Source organism: Syngnathoides biaculeatus, chromosome 3 (assembly GCF_019802595.1).
Source record: "Syngnathoides biaculeatus isolate LvHL_M chromosome 3, ASM1980259v1, whole genome shotgun sequence".
In the NCBI taxonomy this organism is placed as follows: domain Eukaryota; kingdom Metazoa; phylum Chordata; class Actinopteri; order Syngnathiformes; family Syngnathidae; genus Syngnathoides; species Syngnathoides biaculeatus.
In genome coordinates, this window is record NC_084642.1 from 35,707,057 (window position 1) to 35,731,274 (window position 24,218).

The 24,218-nt window shown below is 44.3% G+C and overlaps 1 protein-coding gene across 1 annotated transcript; it reads right to left on the minus strand.

Annotated features, from left to right (window-relative positions):
* Window positions 1-1,756: 1,756 nt before the first annotated feature.
* On the minus strand, window positions 1,757-16,591 carry abhd17c (abhydrolase domain containing 17C, depalmitoylase). Its single transcript, XM_061815600.1, has 3 exons — window positions 15,752-16,591; window positions 8,860-9,039; window positions 1,757-3,667 (listed from the first exon to the last, which is right to left on the minus strand). The coding sequence occupies exons 1-3, from the start codon at window positions 16,234-16,236 to the stop codon at window positions 3,445-3,447; spliced, it is 888 nt and encodes a 295-aa protein (XP_061671584.1). The 5' UTR covers window positions 16,237-16,591; the 3' UTR covers window positions 1,757-3,444.
* Between the last annotated feature and the right edge of the window lie 7,627 nt (window positions 16,592-24,218).

Sequence of the window (24,218 nt, forward strand, 5' to 3'; positions counted from 1 at the left end):
TCAGGAGGTGAAGAAATACGTCCAAGCAGGTTGGAGCACATGGAGGAAGGTAGTAAATGTGTTATGTGACAGAAAAGTCTCCGCTGGGATGAACGGCAAAGTTTATAAAACAATCTTGAGGGCAAGCATGATGTAGAGATCAGAGACAGTGGCACTGAAGCGACAACAGGAACCATAGGTTGAAGTGGCAATTGCCCCTAGAACTTAATAACCGGTTGTTCCACCCTTAGCAGCAATAACTGAAATCAAGTGTTTGAGATAATTGGTGATGAGTCTTTCACATTGCTCTGGAAGAATTTTGTCACACACTTCTTTGCAGAATTGTTTCAACTCTGCCATATTGGAGTTTTTTTTTCTTCTTTTTTTTTTAGCATGAACTGCCTATTTAACGTTACACACACAGCATCTCAATTGAATTTTAATCCGGACTTTGCCACTCCATAACATAAATTCATTTATTTAGGTATTTATTTTAGCCAATCAGACGTGGACTTGCTGGTGTGTTTCAAATCGTTTTCCTGCTGCATGATCTATGAGCATTTGAGTTTGATGATATAAACTGATCGCCAGACGTTCTTCAGGATTTTCTGGTACGCAGCAGAATTCATTGTTCCGTCAATCACAGCAAGTCGTCCTGGTCCTGAGGCACCAAAGCAGCCCCAGGCCATCTAACTGCCACCACCATGCTTCACTGTTGGTATAATGTTCTTTTTATCAAATGCTGTGCCATTTTTACCCCAGATGCAACAGGCCACACACCTTCCAAAAAGTTAAATTATTGACTTGTCTGTCCACAGAAGATTTCTGCAAAAGTCAAGAGGCTTTTTGAAAAATGTGGGACAAGCTTTTGTATGATTTGGTGACAGCAAGGGTTTTCGCCTGGGAACTGTCGCATGGATGCCATTTTTGGCCAGTGTCTTTCTTATGGTCAAGAGTGTTCAAGAGAACACTGACTGACTCAGGCCAGCAATGCATGAAGGACTTTAGATGTTGTTCAAGGTCCTTTTGTGCCATCATGTATGAGATATCGACCCAGTTTTGGTATCATTTTAGTTGGTCATCCACTCCTGGGAAGCCATTGTTCCCAGTTTTCTCAATTTATGGATATTAGCTCTGAAAGTGGTTCGCTTTGGAAAGGGGGTTGTAACCTTTTCCCGACTGATGAATTTCAATCCCTTTTTTTCCCTCATTTCTTGGATTTCTTTGGATCATGGCATGATGCATTGGTTCTTGAGATATTGTAGCCTACTTCATATTCTGACAGATTCTATTGAAGTGATTTCTTGATTCAACAAGTATGCTGATCATCAGGTTTGGGTGTAGCGAGTGAAATTGAAGACACCTTTCCCAAATTTGTGGTGAGTCACAGTGATTTTGTAATTTAACGGGGGATAATTGCTTTTTTCCACAGAGGGTCAGAAAGGTCTGGAATTATTTTTTGTGCCCTAATCAAATGAATTGTAATTTGAAAACTTTATTTTGTATTTCCTTGGGTTGTCTCTGAGTGATATTAAAATTTGTTTGATGACTTGAAACCTGATGTGTGATGGAAAAAAAAAGAAAAAAAATAAGATTGCAAATACTTTTTCACAGCACTGTAGATCAAGACTCTGTCCCGTCTAATAAGGTCAGGTGATGATTTTCACAACTATGCATTTATTGTATAACAATTATTATGACCCTAATAATAATTTACCCTCAATTATGTTATTTTGCACTGTCATTTAAACAAATCTTAAAAACTGTGAAACACTAATTCATTTTCTTGCATTTTTATTCTTCAAGCATTTAAACATACATTGTGTTGCTTTTTTGCAACAATTTCAAAATGTTTAAGGCATAATACCAAAATCTACTTTCTAGTGCCATTTGCTTTATAGTTTTCATAAATGACTCCAGTGTCAGTGAGACTAGGCAGAACATTGTACGTTAATATCAATGAGTGACTTCATAGACTAACAATCTAGCAACATTTAAAATAGTAATCATAGAAATTTCAAGTATCAAAACAGCTACCAAAACTAAAGCGGGAGGGGGCCCTTCAAACTATTAAAAAGATCAACCAAAGTTTGCCAATGAGATACCACAAATATGACAAAAATCATTTCACAATCAAATTATTACTGCTTAAACACAACCTTCTCAGTTTTACATTTTCAACAATATACTTTAGCAGTGTTTGACTTTTTTTATTATTGTCAGTTTAATTCTAACTTTTTTATGCATTCTTCTTCCATAACAAAAAAAAAAAAAAATGCTGTCTAAAAATGACAACCTAAACAAGAAGCAATTAAGCTGCCTACATTTTGTTCTCACTTCTTTGGAGCGTGATCCTAAAAGAAACTGCAAACTTCCACAAGGGCTCAGCAAGCAGTATTTTTTAAGGAAAGTACAACTTGACTGTTGTCCACCCAATAGGAGTCAGGGACACATCCTGACAATGACGGTTGGAGCAGCTTAAATCCGAGGTTCAGTCGGTTACAAATATTTCATTGTTTTTCCCAGCTTTCACAGTGTTTGAATGACTGCATCTCAAACAAAAACAGCAGCATGTATAAGTCACTTCGAGCCGCCATGTACCCAACAAGGTTGCTGGGAACTGTGAGAATATTGTTTATTTGGAGTGTAACAGTAGAGTAGATACACCAAAAAAGTGGCAACATAGTGTTTGACGTAGACCACATTTTGCGGTTCAATAAAAGAAAATGTAAAACATAATTCTAAAGAAACATGTCTGGTTTGCAAAAGAATAGCCCTGATATTGTTATTTTTATTTTGTTGAGGCAAGCATCCATTTTTCTCAACATGTGTTTGTAATGTCTTGACTGACTTGTTAAAATACAGAATCTGTATGCACCTTCTTCTTGGACCAGAGGTTAGCAGTCATTAGTGTTCCAGAGATCACAGCTAGAAAAGCAGTATAAAATATAGTAGGTGTGCAATTTAGGAAAAAAAAAAAAATTCACAAAATAAACAAAAAAAACTGGAATGCTTGAAGGAGGGCAGAAAAAATATAATTCCTGAAAGTAGTTGCACAAAAAAGTGCATTTGTTTGATTAGTCCTGAAAATAAAACCCAGGAATACAGAAAATCTACAAACTTGAATTGTCACTTGAGGTGGAAAAACAATTTTCTTTTGTAAGAGTATAAAATATATATATCAAGTGTGACCACGTCAGAAACTCTCAGCAGGCAGGAATCCCACTATGAATTGATTAGAATAAGTAAATGTTCTTAATTCAACAAGAGAATGAGGTGTGCGCGGACCAAAGAAATTGAGCTGGATAGTACACCTTTCATTATAATCCCTAAAGAGTCTACAAAGACATGGGAATGCCATGTGATATGTTTACTACAGTCCTGTTTCTGCTTGAGGATGAAGTTTGGCGCTTAAAAGGAGAAGACTGTCCTGTTGAACCCTGGCCTGTGTGTGCCGGACTCCACTCAAGAGGACGTGTGAAGCTCAAAGGAAATGAACTGCTTGAGTCTCTCCAGGTATTGTGCATAGAGTTCGATGTCATTGTGCCCCGCTCCTTCCACCCAGAGGGGCTCGACGGCACGGGGGCAGCGTTCATACATTGTCAAGCCATGAGAGAAGTCAATCACTTCATCCTCTGTACCGTGGATCACCAACACGGGGGATGCCACCTTGGACACCTTGTCAATACTATGGAGAGCAAAGAGAGAAGAGAATGTTAGAATCAGGATTATTAGCATACATAAGGCGTTTCATATTTTTAGTGACCATGTGAGGAAAAAAAGATATTGCTAAAATTCCAGTGTTTTTTTTCATTAATTTGTTTGGACCCTCCTGCAATACATAATTGCCAGCAAAGCTGATTTCATCTGCCAGACATTTTTAGAACCTTTAAAAAAAAAAAGTTAATGCCACGGAGCCATCTGCCTCACAGTCTTGAGGACTCTGGTTCAAATCCAACCTTAGCTGTGTGGAGTTCGCCACGTGTCTGCGTGGGTTTTCTGTAGATACTCCAGTTTCCTCCCACATCCACAAAAACATAGGTGGTAGGTTGACTGAAGACTCTAAATAGCCAGTAGGTATGAATGTGTGTGCGAATGGTTGTTTGTACGTGCTCTGCGATTGGCTGATGACAAGTTCAGGGTGTACTCCGTCCGTAGATACTGCAGTTGATGTTGAGTGCATTATGGAGAGCATAATTTAGTGTCACGAAGTACCAGGTTTGTCAGAGACTGATTGCTTTTGAAGTGCATTATATCTTAGCCACGATTCGAGGTGGCAGCATGATACATTATATGCCTACTGGTTAGTTTGAAGAACACAATTGATTGGTAAAGGTCTGCAGACTCAATTTCTTAATGGATTTTCCAAGACCCTAATTTTCGAAATCACTGTGAAGGGACGTCACTGAGTGACATCTTGAGAAAATAATATTTCTAAGTTCTGTAGCAGACTTTAAAACAATTTGCAATTCTTCATCCTCAGAGAGAGGGGGGGCTTCCTCTGCATGTTTATTGTTGAAGAGTTTCTCCATCAAGTCGACAAACTGTTCTTTCATTGTAGGATTTTTCTTCAATGTGCGTTGCAATGAATGAAGACGGGAGAGAGCTTGAGCACGGTTGTTTGGAAGGCGTGGTCTGGGTGTTCTGAATGGTAGAGGAGCGATCCATTTGTTTTGCTCATCTCTCTTGAACTCTGCTTGCATGATCTCCAGAAAGGTCTCATCTTCGAAGGACAAGGCAGGTTTGTTATCATCTTCCGTTCTCATGAACACATCTCGTCCGAGTTTATCTTTTGCAGTAACACCAGACGCAGGATATGTTGTCAGCTGTGCGGAGGTAGACTGTCTGTGCTCCCCGCCGTAGCCTACTCTCTCTCTCACACTGATGTGATTCTGGCAGGGCATCGGAAAAGATGGGCGTCCATTCCGTAGGACATGGGTTTTAAGGACTGATACAGTGGACTTGTATGTACTATCGATGCAAACCTCCCCTACTATAACCCATCCTAAATCCAAACGCTGGGCAAAGGGAGCGTTGTGGGGTCCATTGATTTGATCTCTCACCTTGTGAACTTGTATGAGGTCTCTCCCCAGTAGGATTAAGATCTGTGCTTTAGGATCGATCTTTGGGATGTGAGGTGCCATGGATCTCAAGTGAGCATGGGAGTGAGCGATCTCTGGAGAAGGGATTTCCGATCTGTTGCTCGTAACTTCATTACATTCAATGAGCGGAGGCAAGTCCAAACACACTTCACCATTCAATGCTTCGATCTGAAAACCAACAGCCTTTCTCCCAGTCATTTCCGTGGTTCCAGCACAGGTCCTCATCAGGTAAGGTGTATGGTCCCCTTGGATGTCAAACAGCTTAAAAAAACTCAGACCTGGCCAGTGATCGATTGCTCTGGTCGTCGAGGATGGCATACATCTTGATTGAGCGTTCTCGCTGTCCTTGGGGAAAAACCCGGACTAAACATATCTTGGCGCAGGACCTTGGTGGGAGACCTTCGCCGCAGACCTTGGTGCACCTGGAGGTCACTTCTGGAGAGCTGTTTTGCTGTTCTACGTCTGATTCTGTCGGAGGAGATGGTGCAAGGGAGACAGCAGTGTCTGGGTGCATGACAGTGCAATGTTGATTGCTTTCACACTCATTGCATTTCAGCTCTGCTGGACATTCTCTAGCCACATGAGTACCAGAACAGCACTTGAAACAACGTCTGTATTCTTTTAGCAGCCTTTTGCGTTCCATTAGCGGCTTCATTCTAAAAGCTCTACATTTTTCCAGAGGATGTGGCTTATTGTGCACTGGACAGTACTTGGTTGGGTCATCACTACCTTTCTCGTCAGTAGATGCTTTGTGTAACAAGCTTGAATCTGTTGTTGACACATCTGTTCTATGCACAAACACAGCTGTCCTAGCACTATCATGCTTGGTTGTGGATCTTTCACTATGGTAATGGCTGCGGTTACTGCTCACCAACACAAAGCTGGGGTCATTTCTGGCCTTTGCCTGACATCTGACAAAGTCAACAAAAAACGAGAAAGGAGGGAAACACACGCTGTACCGTTCTTTGTAGTTTGAGCCAGCATACAGCCATTTTTCCTGTAAGTTTGGTGGCAGCTTTTCCACGATTGGCTTAATCCCTCGAGGAGTGTCAAGGTAGCTCAGTCCTGGTAGATAGCCATCCTGCTTGGCTGAGAATAGTTCCAAGAGCAGATCGCAAAGTTCTCTTAGCTTGATGTTATCTTTGGAGGTTAGCCGAGGAAAATTGTCCAATCGTTTGAATAAAGCATTCTCAATCACTTCAGGGGTAACATAGCATTCTTGGAGTCTTGTCCAGGCTAATTCGAGAGCAGCGTGAGGATTGGTGATGTGGACAGCACGTATTTTTTTAACAAGTTCAGATGACTCCTTTCCCAGCCATTTTACCAGGAGGTCCAGCTCTTCACTGGCTGTTAACTCTAAGCCCTGAATGGCGTTAAGGAAAGAGGACTCCCATGCTCTGTAGCTCTCAGAATGGTCATCGAATTTAGTGACCCCCGTGGTTACCAACTCTCTGCGGGCGAGGTACCTAGCGAAGTCTATCATGTTAGCGGCTGGAGCAGAAGAAGAATGCTGTGGGTTACTCTGTATGAAGTGGTTTGATTGGCTAGCATGACTGAATAAGGGAGAGCTCTGCTCCTGATAGGTTTTAAAGGAGGACTGGGGGTTCTGAGGTTGCGAGCTGAGAGGCTGAGAGTGCGGGTTGGAGCGCTTAAACAGGCTTGTCTGAGGCTGAGGTGCTGATAAGTACTCACTTTGCTGTGTGTTCCTTGTAGGCGTAGCATCACAGTTGTGTGCAGGAGTTAATTCAGGAGCTTCCTGCTGTCTTGGTGGTGACGCTTCTTTAAAACAATGAGGAGTTATATCCACAGACGATGCAGTTTCAAAGCTGGCTCGAGCCTGATGTTCCACATATGCCTTTGTACGCTGACATGTTATCTGCGATGAGATGCGACTCCTGGCGCTGCACCTATCCTCATATTCTGGTCCTGCTGCAGCTTCTAAAACTTCAGCCTCTACAATAGCAGCAGCAGCTGGCTTTTCCAGTCCTAGAGCTTCTAAAGCCGCTTCTAGTGTAGCCTTTTCCAAATCCAATCTAGCTCTCTGTCTTTTCAGTTCTAACTCCTTCTGAGCGAATGTGGCTCTGGTGCGTGGAGCTTCGGCTTTAGCTCTAGCAGCAGCACTAACTACTGAAGACTTGGAAGTGGCTTTGGAGTTGGAGCTGAACACTGATGCCGCTTTCTCCTCCTTTTCTATTGCTTGTGCTTCCATAACTGTGGCAGACGAATCCTTCTGATTCACTGGCTTTTCACTGTACTGTTCTCTTCATGTGTTTTACTTCCAAAGTGCTAACATGAATAAACAGCCAGCCAAACTCCTTTTCAAGAGCCAGGAAGTGAGCGTGCTTGCTCCTTTAATGACTTCTTAACAGGTCAAGTCGGGTGACACAATGAAAATGGAGTGAAACTAGAAAAAGAATTACAAAACATACTAAACAGACTGCAATGTCAAATCAGTATGGAGTATAAACATCTTCCATTAGTATATGAATTAAACATTCACATTCAGTAAGTCTAACCACAAACAGCAACAGCATTCTAGTGAAGTGAGTAGCAGATACACATACTGCTGCTAGCTATCTCATGAGAATGAACAACATGTAAAGTTACTAAATCAGTGCAGCTCACAAATATGCACGAAGATACTGTTAAAGTTACTAACAATACTTCTGAAACATGTAAATAACATAAATTACTCACAGCCATTGCTTTCTGACGGATTCATGCACAGGAATAAGATGATTTCAACGTGCTACATCTTTCAACTGTTGACATGCTTTTTTACCGTTTTGCTCTGCTCAGCGCTTCCTACTTCCTGTATTCTACAGTTTCAAAATAAAAGATCAGCAATGCACTCTCAAAATTAACAACACAAACAGATCTTTTCTAATAAAATCGATCTTCTTAACATATTAAACACTTGGGGCAGAACAGCTTCCATTTTTAATAATTCTCCACCATCCTTGTAAATTTAACACCTCAGCTACTGTAAAACTTTACAACTAAAACAAAGGTTCACTAGAAAAGTCACGCGAAGTACTTATTGTGAGATCCATTAATTCCAGACCACTCAAAAATTTTAAGGGCAAGTGTCAGCCCTATAAACATTAAAAAATAGATATTTTAATGAAAAATACATATAACATTATTCACTTTCAAGGTCTATACAAAAAAATATGAGCGGAGAGCGCGTCATCCATGCACAAAGTTGCGGAAATCTCATTCGACGACATCCAAGTAGTTGCCATATTGGCTGTATCCCCTGTCCGTGACGTCACCCGGACATTCGCCAATAAAAACAAGCGGTGGACCCTACTATGGGAGACAAACACCCCCCTTCTGACACGGAAGCTCTTCTCGAAGAAGAGAACATCACACAACCGAGTGAAGTTACCGGGGCAATATTACCCAACTGTTTCGAGCCATATTCAGATGATATGCAATCACGGCCAAACCACCTTCCCCGACTGATCCATTTCTGCGGCGGAGATGAGCCATTGCGGCTCATCGCAGCCAGCCGGTGTGGCTCATTTTCGGCGCCTATCACGGAGCCGAGCCGGGCTGCTTTAGGGGTTGTTCATAGCCGCCGCAGTACGCGATGAACAACACCGTCGAGAGGATTTTCATGGCGTGAGTTACAAAAAGCTGTATACGTCAAAATCATCTGCTGTTTTTTCATTAATAACACACTAAAAATCATGCATTTCATGACAGTGGCCCTTTAAGAGGCCAGATATGTACTGTACAAGTTCGCGCACAGGGTCCCGTGAGAATGACTCACCTAGGGAAAGCATCAAAGCAGTAAGTCTTGCGTGTATTCGGGAAAGCCACTCGAAGACCCGACATAAGTGGTGAGTGCAGAATGATGGCTGCACATTCATAGCGAGCAGCGAGGTCAATGGTGGGCACAGTGCCAATACTCTGACCATAGAGGATGATGTTCTCTGGTGTTACCCCATACCTGCGTTGACAAAGCAGAGACTAAGAACATGCAAATAAAACTCAACAAATGAAGATGTGTTTTTTAAAGAGTACCCGTTAGGACTGAAAGATATTGGGAAAAAAAATGACTGCAATATTTTTGAAATGTACAATGCATTTTGCTTTTTGAAATTATACTGAATTACTGTTGGGAAACTTCATTTTCTACATAAAGTTCACTTCATCTTCCAAACCCAAACTCCCGCATCCCCTCCCACAATATGTTACTCATGGACTTTTACCCCCCAAACTACTGGTACTGTATTACATTTTACTGTTGTTGCCACCTAATCTGTTCACACAAGTAGCCAGTTGCAGCTTTCAACAATCTGAAAAACATGTTGCTTGAATGGTCTTTTTTTAAATGAGATATTAAAACTAAAATATGACTTTTGTCCTTAATGTGCAAACACAAGATGTAACACAATATGACAGGAATGACGGTGTAAGGACCCTAATAACTGCATTCCTCGCAGCTCTGGGTGACTATATAAACCAAAATAATGTATCGATTCTTATATTACAAAACAAACTAAATTCCATATTATCACAGTGTGAGTCTACAGCCTGTTAACTAAAGAATTCCGAAAGAAATAATTTTCTTTGTACTGAATTACAAAACAACAAAAAACACTCCCATTCACGCAGTGTCCCTGAAGGCAGCTCGAGTACTCACACACTGCTGCCAACTTTCATTCTGTAGAGCAAAATGGGAAATGCAGCAGGTGTACGGTATAATCTTTTAATTTTCTCTCTTTTCTTTCTTCTTTAATTTTCTTTCCAAACAGGTTCCATTGCTTGTCACTTGTAAGATTACAGTTGATTCACTGTATAGTACAGGCGTGACTATTGCACACAGGTGCATCAGGATGATGATGTTCAAGTTATCGTGCAGACTGAGTACCTGGACATGATACAGACCACACCTAAAACCCAAATCAAGCTGCCTTAGCGCTTCACATATTCAGGTTCCCAGCTTGTTAGTTAGCATAGCAAGTTTTGAAATGTAAGGAATTCTTATAGTATAGTATAGACATAATGCCTGAATACAGGGAAGGTTGCTGGGCATTCAGCACCTCGCCAAAGGGAAATTGAAATAAGATGTGGAGAAGGGATTATTGCCCACATTCACCATGGCGAGGAATCAAAATTGCCTGTGTCAAGTCAAAATTCCTTCGTGATAAAAGTTAAAGTGAGCACTCATTTTGCCATGTGCAAACAATGTTATTGAGTTTTTGTCCTGCAATTTCATAAAATGCTTCAATCTGTCGTCCAGCCACTGCCAACTAAGCAGTCAGGGTCAGTGTGCATATTTATTATGACGACGTACGGTACTTTTAAATGTCAATGGTCAATGTGTGCTACAATTTAATAATTAATTGTATTCGCAGCGAGCTCGGTGCCTTCTTCATCAAAACTCGAGCTGCTAATACCACTTTGGTTGTCATGCTGAATGGAAATGGTCCTGACTTAAAGCATGGTTCAATGGAACTAGTTGCTTGTGGACCAAAGGCAAACATACAGTGAAGAAAATGAGTATTTGAACACCCTACTATATTGCAAGTTCTCCCACTTAAAAATCATGGAGGGGTTTGAAATTTTCATCGTGGGAGAGATGATCTAAAGAAAAATCGAGAAATCACAATGTATGATTTTTTTAACAATTTATTTGTGTGATACAGCTGCAATTAAGTATTTCAACACCTATCAGCTAGAATTGTGACCCTCAAAGACCTGTTAGTCCACCTTTAAAATTCCAGCTCCACTCCATGTATTATTCTGAATCTGATGAACCTGTGTGAGGTCGTTAGCTGCATAAAGACACCTGTCCACCCCATAAAACTAAAACTTGTAACATGGCCAAGAGCTGTCCAAAGACACCAGAGACAAAATTGTACAACTCCACACGGCTGTAAAGGGCTACGGAGAAATTGCCAAGTAGCTTGGTGAAAAATGGTCCACTGTTGGAGAATTCATTAGAAAATGGAAGAAGCTAAACATGACGGTCAATCTCAATGGGTAGTGGAGCCCCATGCAAGATATCACCTTGTGGGGTTTCAATGATCCTGAGAAAGGTGAGGAATCAGCCCAGGACTACACGACAGGATGTGGTCAATGACCTGAAAATAGCTGGGACCACCGTATCCAAGGTGACTGTTGGTAATACACTAAGACGTCATGGTTTGAAATCAGGTTCCCCTCCTTAAACTAGCACGTGTCTAGGCCCATCTTAAGTTTGCCATTCACCATTTGGATGATACAGAGGATTCATGGGAGAAAGTTTTGTGGTCAGATGAGACCAAAATTTAACTTTTTGGTCATAATACCACTAACCGTGTTTGCAGGAAGACAAATGAGTTCCATCCCAAGAACACCATCCCTATAGTGAAGGATGGGGGTGTTAGCATCATGCTTTTGGGGTGTTTTTCTGCACATGGGACAGGACGACTGCACTGTATTAAGGAGAGGATGACCGATGTATTGTGAGATTTTGGGGAACAACCTCTTTCCCTCAGTCAGAGGACTGAAGATGGGTCGTGGCTGGGTCTTTCAACATGACAATGAGCCGAAGCACACAGCCAGGAAAACCAAGGAGTGGCTCCGTAAGAAGCATATCAAGGTTCTGCCGTGGCCTAGCCAGTCTACAGACCTAAACCCAATAGAATTTTTTTGGAGGGAGCTGAAACTCCATGTTTCTCAGCGACAGCCCAGAAACCTGTCTGATCTTGAGATCTGTGTGTAGGAGTGGGCCAAAATCCCTCCTGCAGTGTGTGCAAACTTGGTGAACTACTCGAGGAAATGTTTAACCAAATATTAACATTGATTTTCTCAGGTGTTCAAATACTTATTTGCAGTATTTATCACACAAATAAATCATTTAAAAATCATACATTGTGATTTCTGGATTTTTCTTCACAGTGCACATGCACTTATAATAAAATTTCAGACATCTCCTAACCCTAAGTGGGAGAACTTGCAATATAGCAGGGTGTTCAAATACTTATTTTCTTCACTGTATAGAGCTCGTGCACGTGATGTCACCATTTTCCTGACACCATATTGACAGTCAAACAGAGCTGCTCGACATTGAACTGGAGCAGAATATTCACAATGCCCGAGACTTGTTGTGCTGTTGGTTGCCACAATAGACGAGAGTTCTTCAAAGAGATCATTCTATAGAATATCATCTGAAAAGACCAGATAAGATCGGTGGATTTCGGCAATTAAATGTGATGGCTGGTGCCCAACAAAATACACACGCCTGTGTAGCGATCATTTCAGGTACGAATTATTCTTCTCAACTTCAAATAACCAAGAAGTATTTATCATGCCAAGTTGACTCATTTGAGAACAATGCAAAAAAAAAAAAAAAAAAAAAAAAAGTCTGTCGCAGAGAGGGTTAGAGGTGTGTGTGTGTGTGTGTGTGTGTGTGTGTGTGTGGGCGCAATACGCTTCCATGTACGGAGGAGACGACTCCCTGTCCTAAATATTTTTCACAATCATAGTCAATGAATGCAAGTTTGTGTAAAACCAGGGGTCATTTATTTATATATTGGTATTTGTATTGAAAAATCCAAGTGGGTCGATCACTGTGCAGGATTTATTGGTGATTGACAACAGATCCAGCAACAAAGGATTTGTATGCGTCCAGACTTTTATACACTTTCAAACTTTTCTGTGTGACTATTAACTCAGATACATGTGCAGATCCAGTTGTCCAAGACAAGCAGAAGCGAATTAACAGTCCACTTTCTTATCGCCGAAAACATCGACGTCGCATTTAATATGGGTCCTCATGCCAAGTGTCTTTCGTTTTTCCACGTACCTTCGTTTATTATCACCAGTCACTCACATTTGAAAAATATATGGGTGTGGTCACTCATGTCCGCAGATACAAGCTGTAATTAGGGATGGAATCTCAAAACCTTAAACTAACTTACTGAGTAGTTATACCTGAGTATGTAGTTTTTACCTAATACCATAATCATAATTTAATAATAATTATTATTAATCATTTTTAGAGGTCAATAGACATTCAATTTCAAAACTAAGTATTCATATAATCACGTCACACGATCAACCTAAACTGCCTCGCAATCGACACATTGAGCACCCCTGTTGTAGCTGAATTTCCTTTGACATGGCTCGTTATGTTGATGCCTATCGATGTAAATGCGCTCTGAGTACGTGAAGCAGCTCGGAACATGTGCTTTTGGCATCTACTTCCGTACATGCTCAGTATTTCAGTATCTATTTTTTCTACTCGGAACAAATTTTACGTGCGTTATTTTTCATGCTCGACTGTGCAGATTTGCGAGTGCGAAGGCGCGCGGGTGCGAACGCACTCATCAAATGTGAGTGACTGTTCTCACCTTCTAAATGTTTAACGGCAGACAAAACTCTGGGTGTCGTGGTTCAAGACGTATTTTCAGCTCAATTCATCATAACATTCACCCCTAGCCAACAAGAAAGTTTATTTATTGGGTATATTCAATGTTTTGTTGGTTATACTATAGAATAGATTATTTCTTGTAGTTACTGAATAATTCTGAAGATAAACCTCCTCCTGAAAAATCACTTGCGAAATCGCAATGTTAGTTTAAAAGAAAAACAAAACACAACCTCACCTTCATGAGTCTTCTTCCCAAATGGTTCAGCCCTCCTCTTGATGAGGTAGTTTTCAATAAAGGTTTGTAATATGAATATATTGTATGGCAAATAATTTACATTAACCCAGTAGGTATTTACAAAAGATATCAAACATTAAGACACGGTGAACCTAATTTTCAAACTAAATATTACCTCTGTGCAGGAGGGTAGCTTTAAGAAAAGCTAATAAACGACACACCTTCTAGAATTTTATCCATCAGAGTCATGGTCTTCAGCATATGAGCACAATTACCCTGAGGGTCTTATAGACCGCAATGTTTTTTTATGTTTCAATCAATTTCACTGTTGACTGACTTCTACCATAGGCCTTTAGCAGTTTACATTCTGGATGATTTGAAGAGTATATCTGAGCCACAATCTTTTTAAATCGAAGGTCAGTTTTCATACAGTGAACATACAAATTCTTGACATATTTAACTGCAGTTTCTGTTTTTAATGACTTCAAATATGTGCACTACATAGGACTGCATGAAGCAAAATGCTTTTTGCTTTTTATTTGGAGACTTGTACTGCACACACAAATTCAGGGTGGGCAGATTAGGCGCTCTTAAAATTTCTCATTCTGAAAAGACATTGTGTCATATTTTTCAGTGTGAGGTATCTTTTTTAGTAATGATACACCGCGCAAGTGTGCTGCTAAATTTTAAAACTGGGACTCAAGGGAACTGGGAAAAGTGTTCATGTAGCTATTTTTATGGTGTTGGTATTCCAATTTCCAAAGAAGTTTTACTTCGTCCTTGGGTGTTTCAACCCACTAGATTGCTCATGTGTAGTAATGAATGCTATGACTGGTGAGTTTGTGTCGAGTTCCCTTTTAACTGGATGAATGACAATTTTCAGGACTTTTACGTATGTTTCTAAAGCCAGAAAAACGCCATTGTCTTACCATTTCACTGTCAAATTTTGGTCACGTAAACTTAGTGGTGGTCCAGCAAAATTGTGTTTTCGGAATGTTCTATAACATAACATATTATGTTGTTGAGAAATCCCTGAAGCCCCTTGTTTTTGAAATTGAATGAATTTGAAAAAATGTATGACTTTCTGTTGTTCTAGTAAAGATGAAAATGTTCCTTGATTTCAGCTTTGAAAGTCACATGTTCATAGATTTTGAACATAACAGAAATCCATGGTCATTATTCACTATTCTCATTTTTTGTTGTTTTTTTTTTTTTTTTGTGACGTTTGAAGTAAATCTGACGGTTGCTCTCGGTTTGACCCAGAAATCTAAATATGCTCTTTTTATTTCACTTCAAACTAATGAGACTACCATACGGCAGCACACTGGAGCAGCTGTAAAGCGTTGGCCTCACAATTCTGAGGTCCTAGGTTCAATCCTGGCCCCACCTATGTTGAGTTTCCGTGTTCTCCGCGTGCCTGTGTGGGTTTTCTCCGGGCACTCCGGTTTCCAACCACATCCCAAAAACATGAATTAATTGGACACTCTAACTTGCCCCTAAGTGTGATTGTGAGTGTGACCGTTATCTGTCTTCATGTGCCCTGCAATTGGCTGGCCACCAGTTCAGGCTGAACCTCACCTCCTGTCTGGTGACAGCTGGTATAGGATCCAGCACTCCCGCGACCCTTGTGAGGATAAGCGACTAAGAAAATGGATGGTTGGATGGAGACTATCATACAGGATTTTTTTGTCTACCTGAGTTATAGTTTCAGTCTCAAATTTAGTCATGGTTTAAAATGCTTTAAGGATAAGAAAATCCAGTACAAGGTGTCAAATTAAAAGTGGCAAAAAAAAAAAAAATCCATTATACTGACCAAATTCTTATAAACTATGACTCATTTGTATGGGTTTGTTTGTGTGTGTCACGCCTCAATTAGGATATACTGTATACTTAACATTTTAGTAACATACTGTATCGCTGTATCCATTCATACTGTAATTACTTTTGTGGTGACTTATCTAGTTGTAGCTATCACAGAATAAGGGGAGGGACGTCTACATTGTGATATGCAGAAACAGCCACGTATCGGTGAGATTCTTGATGAATTGCAAGGTTCTAACTCACTTGTTCCTCAGGACATGCCAAGCCGCCTCGATATCCGCATACATGTTCTTCTCAGAGGCCTTGCCAGTACTAACTCCATAGCCCGAGTAGTCGTAAGAAAACACGTTGCAGTTGATTCGGGACCCCAAGCCGATGTAAAAACTGCACATCTGTCCCAAGTCCACGGCGTTTCCATGGGAAAATAGTAGTGTGTAGCGGCTGTTGGGGGCACAACGCACAAACATGGTTTGCACCCGGTTACCCCGACTACTTCGGGTGCTAAATACTTCCACCACGTCGAGTTCACGCTGAGAATACTGCCAGTCCGCGCGTTCGGTTAAATGCAAGCTCGTTCCTCCATCTGCATCGGTATGGATCAGGTACGTGGGCTCAGGTGGAAGGAAAGCTAGTTTCGCCGCGATGCGACTGGGACAGGGCGGGCAACAGAATAGCCAGCACAGTTCGCTGAAAGAAAACCCATTCATCCTTGGTCCGTGTTCAGGCATTGATAAGCGGAATAAGACGGACAGATATAATAAGTAAACAACTGCCTGACGCTATAAAAGTCAAATTGCGTGCCATTGAAAAAGGGTGACAGGTGGCTCGGGACTCCACTTGGAGCTAACGTACTAGCAGTTCAACCAACCTCTCTTTGGCGGAGGACAACGACTCAAGGAAGCATAAAAAATAACATTATTCATACAAAATGGAAGAAATAGTGTCGCATATCTGCTCCCCCAATATTTATTTTTACTAACTCCATATGTTACATTCTGGTCGACGTTAGCTGATAGGAAAAAGAATCATCCTGACGACAATCTTGTTTTCCGGTTTGACCGGATATCCTGTCTGCTGGCAAGCGGCTTGAAAAAATCCTTTCATTTATTACAGTGACCTCAAAGCAGTAAACCACATTGAATATATTCGGGGGCTGGGGGACCGCGTATATTTTCACGCCAGGGGCCTTTGTATTTACAATTTTCAGAATTCGGGACAATCCCTGCATATTCCAGCTAGAGGCTGAGAATGGGAGTCATTTTGCCCAGTCCCAGTGGTGGTTTTAGACCATGGGTGGCCAAACTTTGCCTCGGGGGCCAAATTGACATTTTACATTTGACAAGCCAGTACCGAATGCTTACATATTTAAAAAAAAAAAAAAAAAAAAAAAAAAAGGCTATTGTAGTGTTATTACTTACACCATGGACACTGATATGAATATCCAATCGAAGATCGTTTATTTGTTCTGCCTTTCACAACACGTTGGTAAAAGATAAATGAATAAGATATGTTTGTAATTATTAAAAAAAATGTCGTAGAAAATGTAAGTGAAACTGGCACGGTGGCGCAGTAGTAGAGTGTTGCCCTCAGAGTTCTGAGGACCGGGGTTCAAATCCTGGCCCCGCCAGTGCTGAGTTTGTATGTTCTCCCCGTGTCTGCTTTGGTTTTCTCCAGGCATTCCGGTTTCTTTCCACATCCCAAAAACATGCATTAATTGGGCTCCAAAGTGTGACTGTTGTCTGTCTCTATGTGCCCTGTGATTGGTTGGCGACCAGTTCAGGGTGTCCCCCATCTCCTGTCTGATGAGAGCTGGGATAGGCTCCAGCACACCTGCGAGCCTTTTGAGGATAAGCGGCTCAGAAAATGAATGTGAAACCGGGGTGAAGCCAATAATGTAATAATGGAGTCATTATAATAATATACTCACATAATGGAGTGAAAATGGAGTGAAACTGCATGGTTTTATTTTTTGACCAAGGGAGCTGCTGCCACTTCAATAGTTCTGCACATGTTCAGTTTATGTGGTTCTACCCCTATCACTTCTCTCTAAATTAGGGTTAAGTCACGGGAGTGCTGGAGCCTATCCCTGCAATCATTGGGCCGGAAGCGGGGTACACCTTGAACTGGTTGCCAGTATATTGCAGGGCACATGGAAACAGACAACAGTCACACTCACAATCACACCTAGGGGCAATTTAGAGTCTGCCATGAATGCATGTTTCTGGGATGTGGGAGGAAACCAGAGTGCCTGGAGAAAACCCACACAGGCATGGGGAGAAAATACAAATTTCACACAGGCAGGGACCCAGGACCCGAGAAGGCCAATGCTCTACAGCTGCGCCACCGTGCTGCCCCGACAAGAAAAGAACTACAACAAAAAAAGGAAAAACCCAAAGCAGGCACCACAACCTGTTAGGAAGAGGAGGAGGAGGATAGCGGAGGGGGATGCTAGGAATAGACAGAAGAGAAGGAAGCACGCCCGAGGATGTCATGAACCTCTGGTTTGGGGGAGGACCCAAATGCAGGACTTCAAGGCAGAGGCATTATGTTCAATGCAGTTTATTCCGGAAACTGTGTCATACACGGTGTAGTAGTCTGACAAGGCAGAGGTACAGAAACGCTACGCTAGGCGGGTTCCAAAAGACATGCAGCAAGGTCCAATGACTATGGGACAAACAAACAACTCAACAGGACAGGATCAAACAAAAGGCCACAGAATCACTGTGACTTGGGTTACTCGAACTCACGTGTAGAGCGGAGAGTCCCACAGGCAGTGAATGAAACTCACTAACACAAGGCAACGAAGTTGCAACGTGAAACGGAAGAATACCTGTCGCTGCCGAGTCAGGGCGTGAGGCGGCCGCGTGCCAGTCGCCGTCGAGATTGGTGCGTGAGGCGGCCGGGGACGGGTCACTATTGAAGCAGGAGCAGGAGGTAGCTGAGGGCTGGTCGCCATCCAGACAGGAATCTGAGACGGCCGCATACCTGTCGTCACTGGCACCGGAACGAAGGGGATCGTGATGTCGTGGTTGCCGGGGCGGAAACGTGAACCAACCGCTGAGCCTTCGCCGCCGCCAAGACAGGAACGTGAGGCGGCAGAATGCTATGTTGTTGCTCTTTCGGTTTCTGTCTTGGCGAATGAGAGTCAGCGGCTTTAGACGGAACCTGACTGGCTTCTCGTCTGGCTCAGAGTCAGAATTCTGTTGGAGAATGGCAGAAACTCGGGGGCATGAATACATTGTTCTTGGGAACAGAATGGACCGATGGGGATGATAAAGTCTCCCTCTTTTCACTGGAGGAAAGTAGTCTCCTTGTTATCCAAATCCTCTCCATCCTCTGTACTTACAGTGAAGAAAATTAGTATTTGAACACTAGCTATATTGGAATTTCTCCCACTGAGAAGTGTCACGACCCATCGGGAACGAGAGTAAGACCCAAATGCAGGAACTCGGAAGACGCAAGGTAGTTCAAGAAGAGACACAGACTGGTGGCCATCCAGGCCACCAAACACGAGGCGTCCGGGCGGACAGGTCAGGAGGACGACCCGGACGCCAAGCACCAGGGTCCCCACGGGGCGACTCGGGCGGACGACCTCTGTGAGGAACCAAACGGCGAAGCAGGAACCAGAACGAGGCAGGCCACTGCTCCGGACGAGAACCACCCACGCCGTGGTTGCGAGACAACCAGGGACTGGTCGCCACCGAGGCTTGGTCAGGAAGCGGCTGGGAGCCATCTGGAGCGAATAGGATGATGGAGAGAAGGACCAGAGCAATGACCACCACCCTCCCGTAGTCTCTCCAGCTCCAGGGTGGCTCCACAGAACTCCCCAGCTCCTCCTGGACAGGAACGTGAGAAGGCGGCGCCAGTACCGCCCCCTCCTGGACAGCAACTTGAGAAGGCGGCGCCAGTACCGCCCCCTCCTGGACAGCAACTTGAGAAGGCGGCGCCAGTACCGCCCCCTCCTGGACAGCAACTTGAGAAGGCGGCGCCAGTACCGCCCCCTCCTGGACACCAACGTGAGAAGGCGGCGCCAGTACCGCCCCCTCCTGGACAGCAACTTGAGAAGGCAGCGACCCGTCGCCGCCGCCGCCTTCTGGACAGCAACTTGAGAAGGCAGCGACCCCGTCGCCGCCGCCTCCTGGACAGCAACTTGAGAAGGCAGCGACCCCGTCGCCGCCGCCTCCTGGACAGCAACTTCAGAAGGCAGCGACCCCGTCGCCGCCTCCTGGACAGGAACGTGAGAAGGCGGCAGCAGCATCACCAACTCCACCTCCTCCTGGACGGGAGCGTGAGGCGGCTGGGGAACTGTCGGCACCTCCTGGACAGGAACGTGAGGGCGTGCCCGTCGCCGACAGAGCAGGAACGGGGAGCGGCCGCGGGCCGGTCGCTGACAGAGCAGGAACGGGGAACGTCCGCGGGCCGGTCGCCACTGCCACTCCAGAGCACGGACGACAAGCGGCTGTGGAGACGTCGCCACCTCCTGGACAGCAACGTGAGGCGGCATCGGGTCGGTCCCCACTGCCACGTGAGCTTGCACTGCATCCGTTGAAACAGCAACGTGGGCATGGCGCGGTGGCGAATCCGTTTCCAGTGCAATGTGAACCTGAGTAGGCGGAGAGTCAGTCGAAACTGACACGTGGGCGTGTCTCGGGAGCGGGTCAGTTCCGACTGCCGCGTGAGCTCTGCTCGGAACTGTCAACACTGCGACGTGCACTTGAGGTGGCGAGTCTGTTCCCACTGTGGCGTGCACTTGGCAAGGGGGCGGGTCGGTTTCCACGGCAACGTGACCCTGAGTCAGCAGTTTGTCCGTCGCCGTTGCGACGTCAGCGACGCTCGGCTGGTTCGCCAATCGTTGCCGGATCTGGGCCGTGAGAGCCGCCAATTTGGCGCTCTGCCGCTCAATCTCCGCCCGCATTTTGCGGCGGAACGCCTCGTGATTTAGCGACTCCTCCTCCCTCTGGGCAGGAAGCTTCGCCACCAGCTGCGGGTCTGCGGGTTTCGCCGTTGCCGGCGAGGAGTGGGAGGACTGTGTCTTCGTTGCCGTGCAGCGAGAGACACCAGGGAGCGCCTGGCCGGGGCGTCTCCTCTGGCCGCCACGCGGAGGTCCCGGGTAGATGGCCAAACGGGTTCCCTCGTACCTATTGGTGCACTTGGATCTACCGGGCGAAGTCGCTCGGGTGCTGGAAACGCGGGGAGGCGGGGCAAACTGACTGGGATCAAAAGCCGGGCAAAGAGACTCAAAATCAAAGTCGTCGGAGTCGTACTCAGGCAGCCGGTCATACAAATCGCGGTCCTCCTCATGTTCCGAAAAGTCAGAGTCCAGAAAAATATGAGGAGCCGGACGGGTCGTGTTCGGGACGTATTGATACCTCGCTGGGGGAGCGTAAGACACGGAAGTGGAGGACGTCAGGGAGCCTACCCGGATTGGACAGGCTTGGTCCTCCGGCAGACGGTCTACCTTGCGTCGGTCTCGGCACACCTGTATGTATATGTATGTGGTCTTCCTCTCGCTCTTTTGCCTGGCAGCTCCATTCTCAGCACCCTTCTACCAATATACTCACTGTCTCGCCTCTGGACATGTCCAAACCATCGAAGTCTGCTCTCTCGAACCTTGTCACCAAAACATCCACCTTTGGCTGTTCCTCTCATGAGCTTGTTTCTAAACCTATCCAGCCTGTTCACTCCGAGCGGGAACCTCAACATCTTCATTTCTGCCACCTCCAGTTCTGCTTCCTGTTGTCTCTTCAGTGCCACTGTCTCTAATCCGTACATCATGGCCGGCCTCACCACTGTTTTATAAACTTTGCCCTTCATCCGAGCGGAGACTCTTCTGTCACATAGAACACCAGACACCTTTCGTCAACTGTTCCACCCCGCTTGGACCCGTTTCTTCACTTCCTTACCACATTCACCATTGCTCTGGATTGTTGCCCTAAGTATTTGAAGTCGTCCACCCTCGCCATCTCTTGTCCCTGGAGTATCACTCTTCCTCCTCCACCCCTCTCATTCACACACATATTCTGTTTTACTTCGGCTATTCTTCATTCCTCTCCTTTCCAGTGCATGACTCCATCTTTCTAATTGTTCCTCCACCCGCTCCCTGGTTTCGATGCATATCACAATATCATCTGTGAATATCATGGACCAAGGCGATTCCAGTCTAACCTCATTTGTCAGCACATCCATTACCACAGCAAACAGGAAGGGGCTCAGAGCTGATCCCTGATGCCGTCCCACCTCCACCTTAAATTCTTCTGTCACACCAATGGCACACTTCACCATTATTTTGCTGCCATCATACATGTCATGTACTATTCTAACATATTTCTCAGCCACACCAGATTTACGTATGCATTACCACAGTTCCTCTTTTGGTACTCTGTTGTCTTTCTCTAGATCCACAAAGACACAAAATAGCTTCTTCTGACCCTCTCTGTACTTTTCCACTCGCATCATCAAGGCATGAAACCATACTGTTGCTCACAGATACTTCTGTCCTGAGTCTAGCCTCCACTACTCTTTCCTATAACTCCATTGTGTGTCTCATCATCTTTATCCCTCTATAATTTCTAGCTCTAAACATCGCCTTTGTTCTTAAAAATGTGAACTTGTACACTTTTGTTCCATTCTTCAGGCATCTTTTCACTCGCTAGTATTCTGTTGAATAAATTGGTCAAAAACTCCTCAGCCATCACTCCAAATTGCTTCCATACCTCCACCGGTATGTTATCAGGACCAACTGCCTTTCCATTTTTCATCCTTTGTAATTCCTTTCCAACTTCCCATTTACTAATCATTGCCACTTCCTGGTCATTCACGCTTGCTTGTTCGACTCTACCTTCTCTCCCATATTCTTCATTCATCAACTTCTCAAAGTATTCTTTTCATCTCCTTAGCACACTGCTGGCACAAGTCAACATATTTCCATCACTATCCTTAATCACCTTTACTTGCTGCACATTCTTCCCATCTTTATCCCTCTGTCTGGCCAACTTGTAGAGATCTTTTTTTTCCTTCTGTGGTATCTAACATGGTGTACATGTTGTCATATGCCTCTTGTTTAGCCTTCGCCACCTCTACCTTTGTCCTACGACGCATCTCAATGTGTTTCTTTCACCTCTCCTCAGTCCTCTCCATGTTCCATTACTTCTTCGCTAATGTCTTTCCTTGGATGACTTCCTGTATTTTGGGGTTCCACCACCAAGTCTCCTTCTCCCCTTTCCTACCAGAAAACACACCAAGTACTCTCCTGGCTGTCTCTCTGATCACCTTGGCTTAAATCGTGAAGTCTTCCTGGAGCTTCTCCATTCCACCGAGAGCCTGTCTCACCTCTTTCCGAAAGCCGGCACAACATTCTTCCTTTCTCAGCTTCCACCACATGGTTCTCTGCTCTACCTTTGTCTTCCTAATCTCCCTACCCACCACCAGAGTCATCCTACACACTACCATCCTATGCTGTCGAGCTACACTCTCCCCTACCACTACTTTACAGTCAGTAACCTCCTTCAGATTACATCGTCTGCACAAAATATAATCCACCTGCATGCTTTTATCTCCGCTCTTGTAGGTCACTCTAAGTTCCTTCCTCTTCTGGAAATAAGTTTTCACTACTGCCATTTCCATCCTTTTTGCAAAGTCCACCACCATCTGTCCCTCAAAGTTCCTTTCCTGGGTGCCGTACTTACCCATCACTTCTTCATCGCCCTGTTTCCTTCCCCAGCATGTCCATTACAATGTGCACCGATCACAAATCTCTCGCTGTCTGGGATGCACATAACTACTTCATCTAGTTCCTTCCAGAATTTCTCTTTCAACTCCGGGTATCATAACCAGAAGTCTAGTGTGGACCCAAATGCATGAATTGGTAGACAGGGAGGCAGTTAAAGGAAGGTCTTTATTCGTTCCAAGGTCGTAAGAAGGAGAGTCATTCAGAAAGAGCAGCAGTTTCAAGAGCGTCAAGCTTACGGGGTTGGTCGGAGGACAGGCGGAGGTCGGTACACAGGGATTCAGGATCAGGAACAAGGAAGTGCGGGAACGAGGCATGGATGGCAACGATCTGGCAAAGCCAGACCGTCCGCTGAGTCCTATATACAGGGTTCATACTCAGTCGGACCCAAAAAAATGTAAGGGCTTTTTAGGGCCATTCTTAGGGGCTGACACGAAAAATTTAGGGCTGACACGGAAAAAAGATTCACCCAATGGTGCCATCGGCTGTTCTTGGTTCATCAAAGGTTCCAGTACCTCAGTACCTGTGACAGTGATCACCTGTCGCCCCTTGTGGTAGTTCTCATTGATATGACCATTGTCATGACCATTGTCAACGTCTTCACATAACAGTATACAGAAAAACTGATTCTAACTACAATTGCAACTATAGACACAAATGTCTTCTACTGATGTCTGTCTCAGCACCCCTACTCGGTCGAAGCCGGCTCACATGGAACGTGGGATGAACCCTCATCAATCTGGGAACCTTTAAGGAAACAGCGACAGGGTTAACGATCTTGGTGATAGGAAAGGGACCCACAAACCTGGGAGCTAGCTTGTGTGACTCCGTCCGCAGCGGAAGATCCTTTGTGGACAGCCATACGCGTTGTCCCACTTTGAACGCTGGTGCCCTTCTTCTCTTGAGGGCTGCCGCGGACTTGTAGAAGCTGCCCATGCGTAGTAGCGTCTTCCTGGCTAGTTCCCAGGTCCGCTTGCAGCGTCT

Excerpts from the sequence above, each read along its gene's own strand:
- abhd17c (XM_061815600.1), bottom strand. The coding sequence starts at position 16,236 with ATGCCTGAACACGGACCAAGGATGAATGGGTTTTCTTTCAGCGAACTG. Across the intron at positions 9,040-15,751 it reads TGGCATGTCCTGAGGAACAA|GTATGGGGTAACACCAGAGA; the intron begins GTGAGTTAGAAC and ends TTGTCAACGCAG. Across the intron at positions 3,668-8,859 it reads TGCTTTGATGCTTTCCCTAG|TATTGACAAGGTGTCCAAGG; the intron begins GTGAGTCATTCT and ends TGCTCTCCATAG.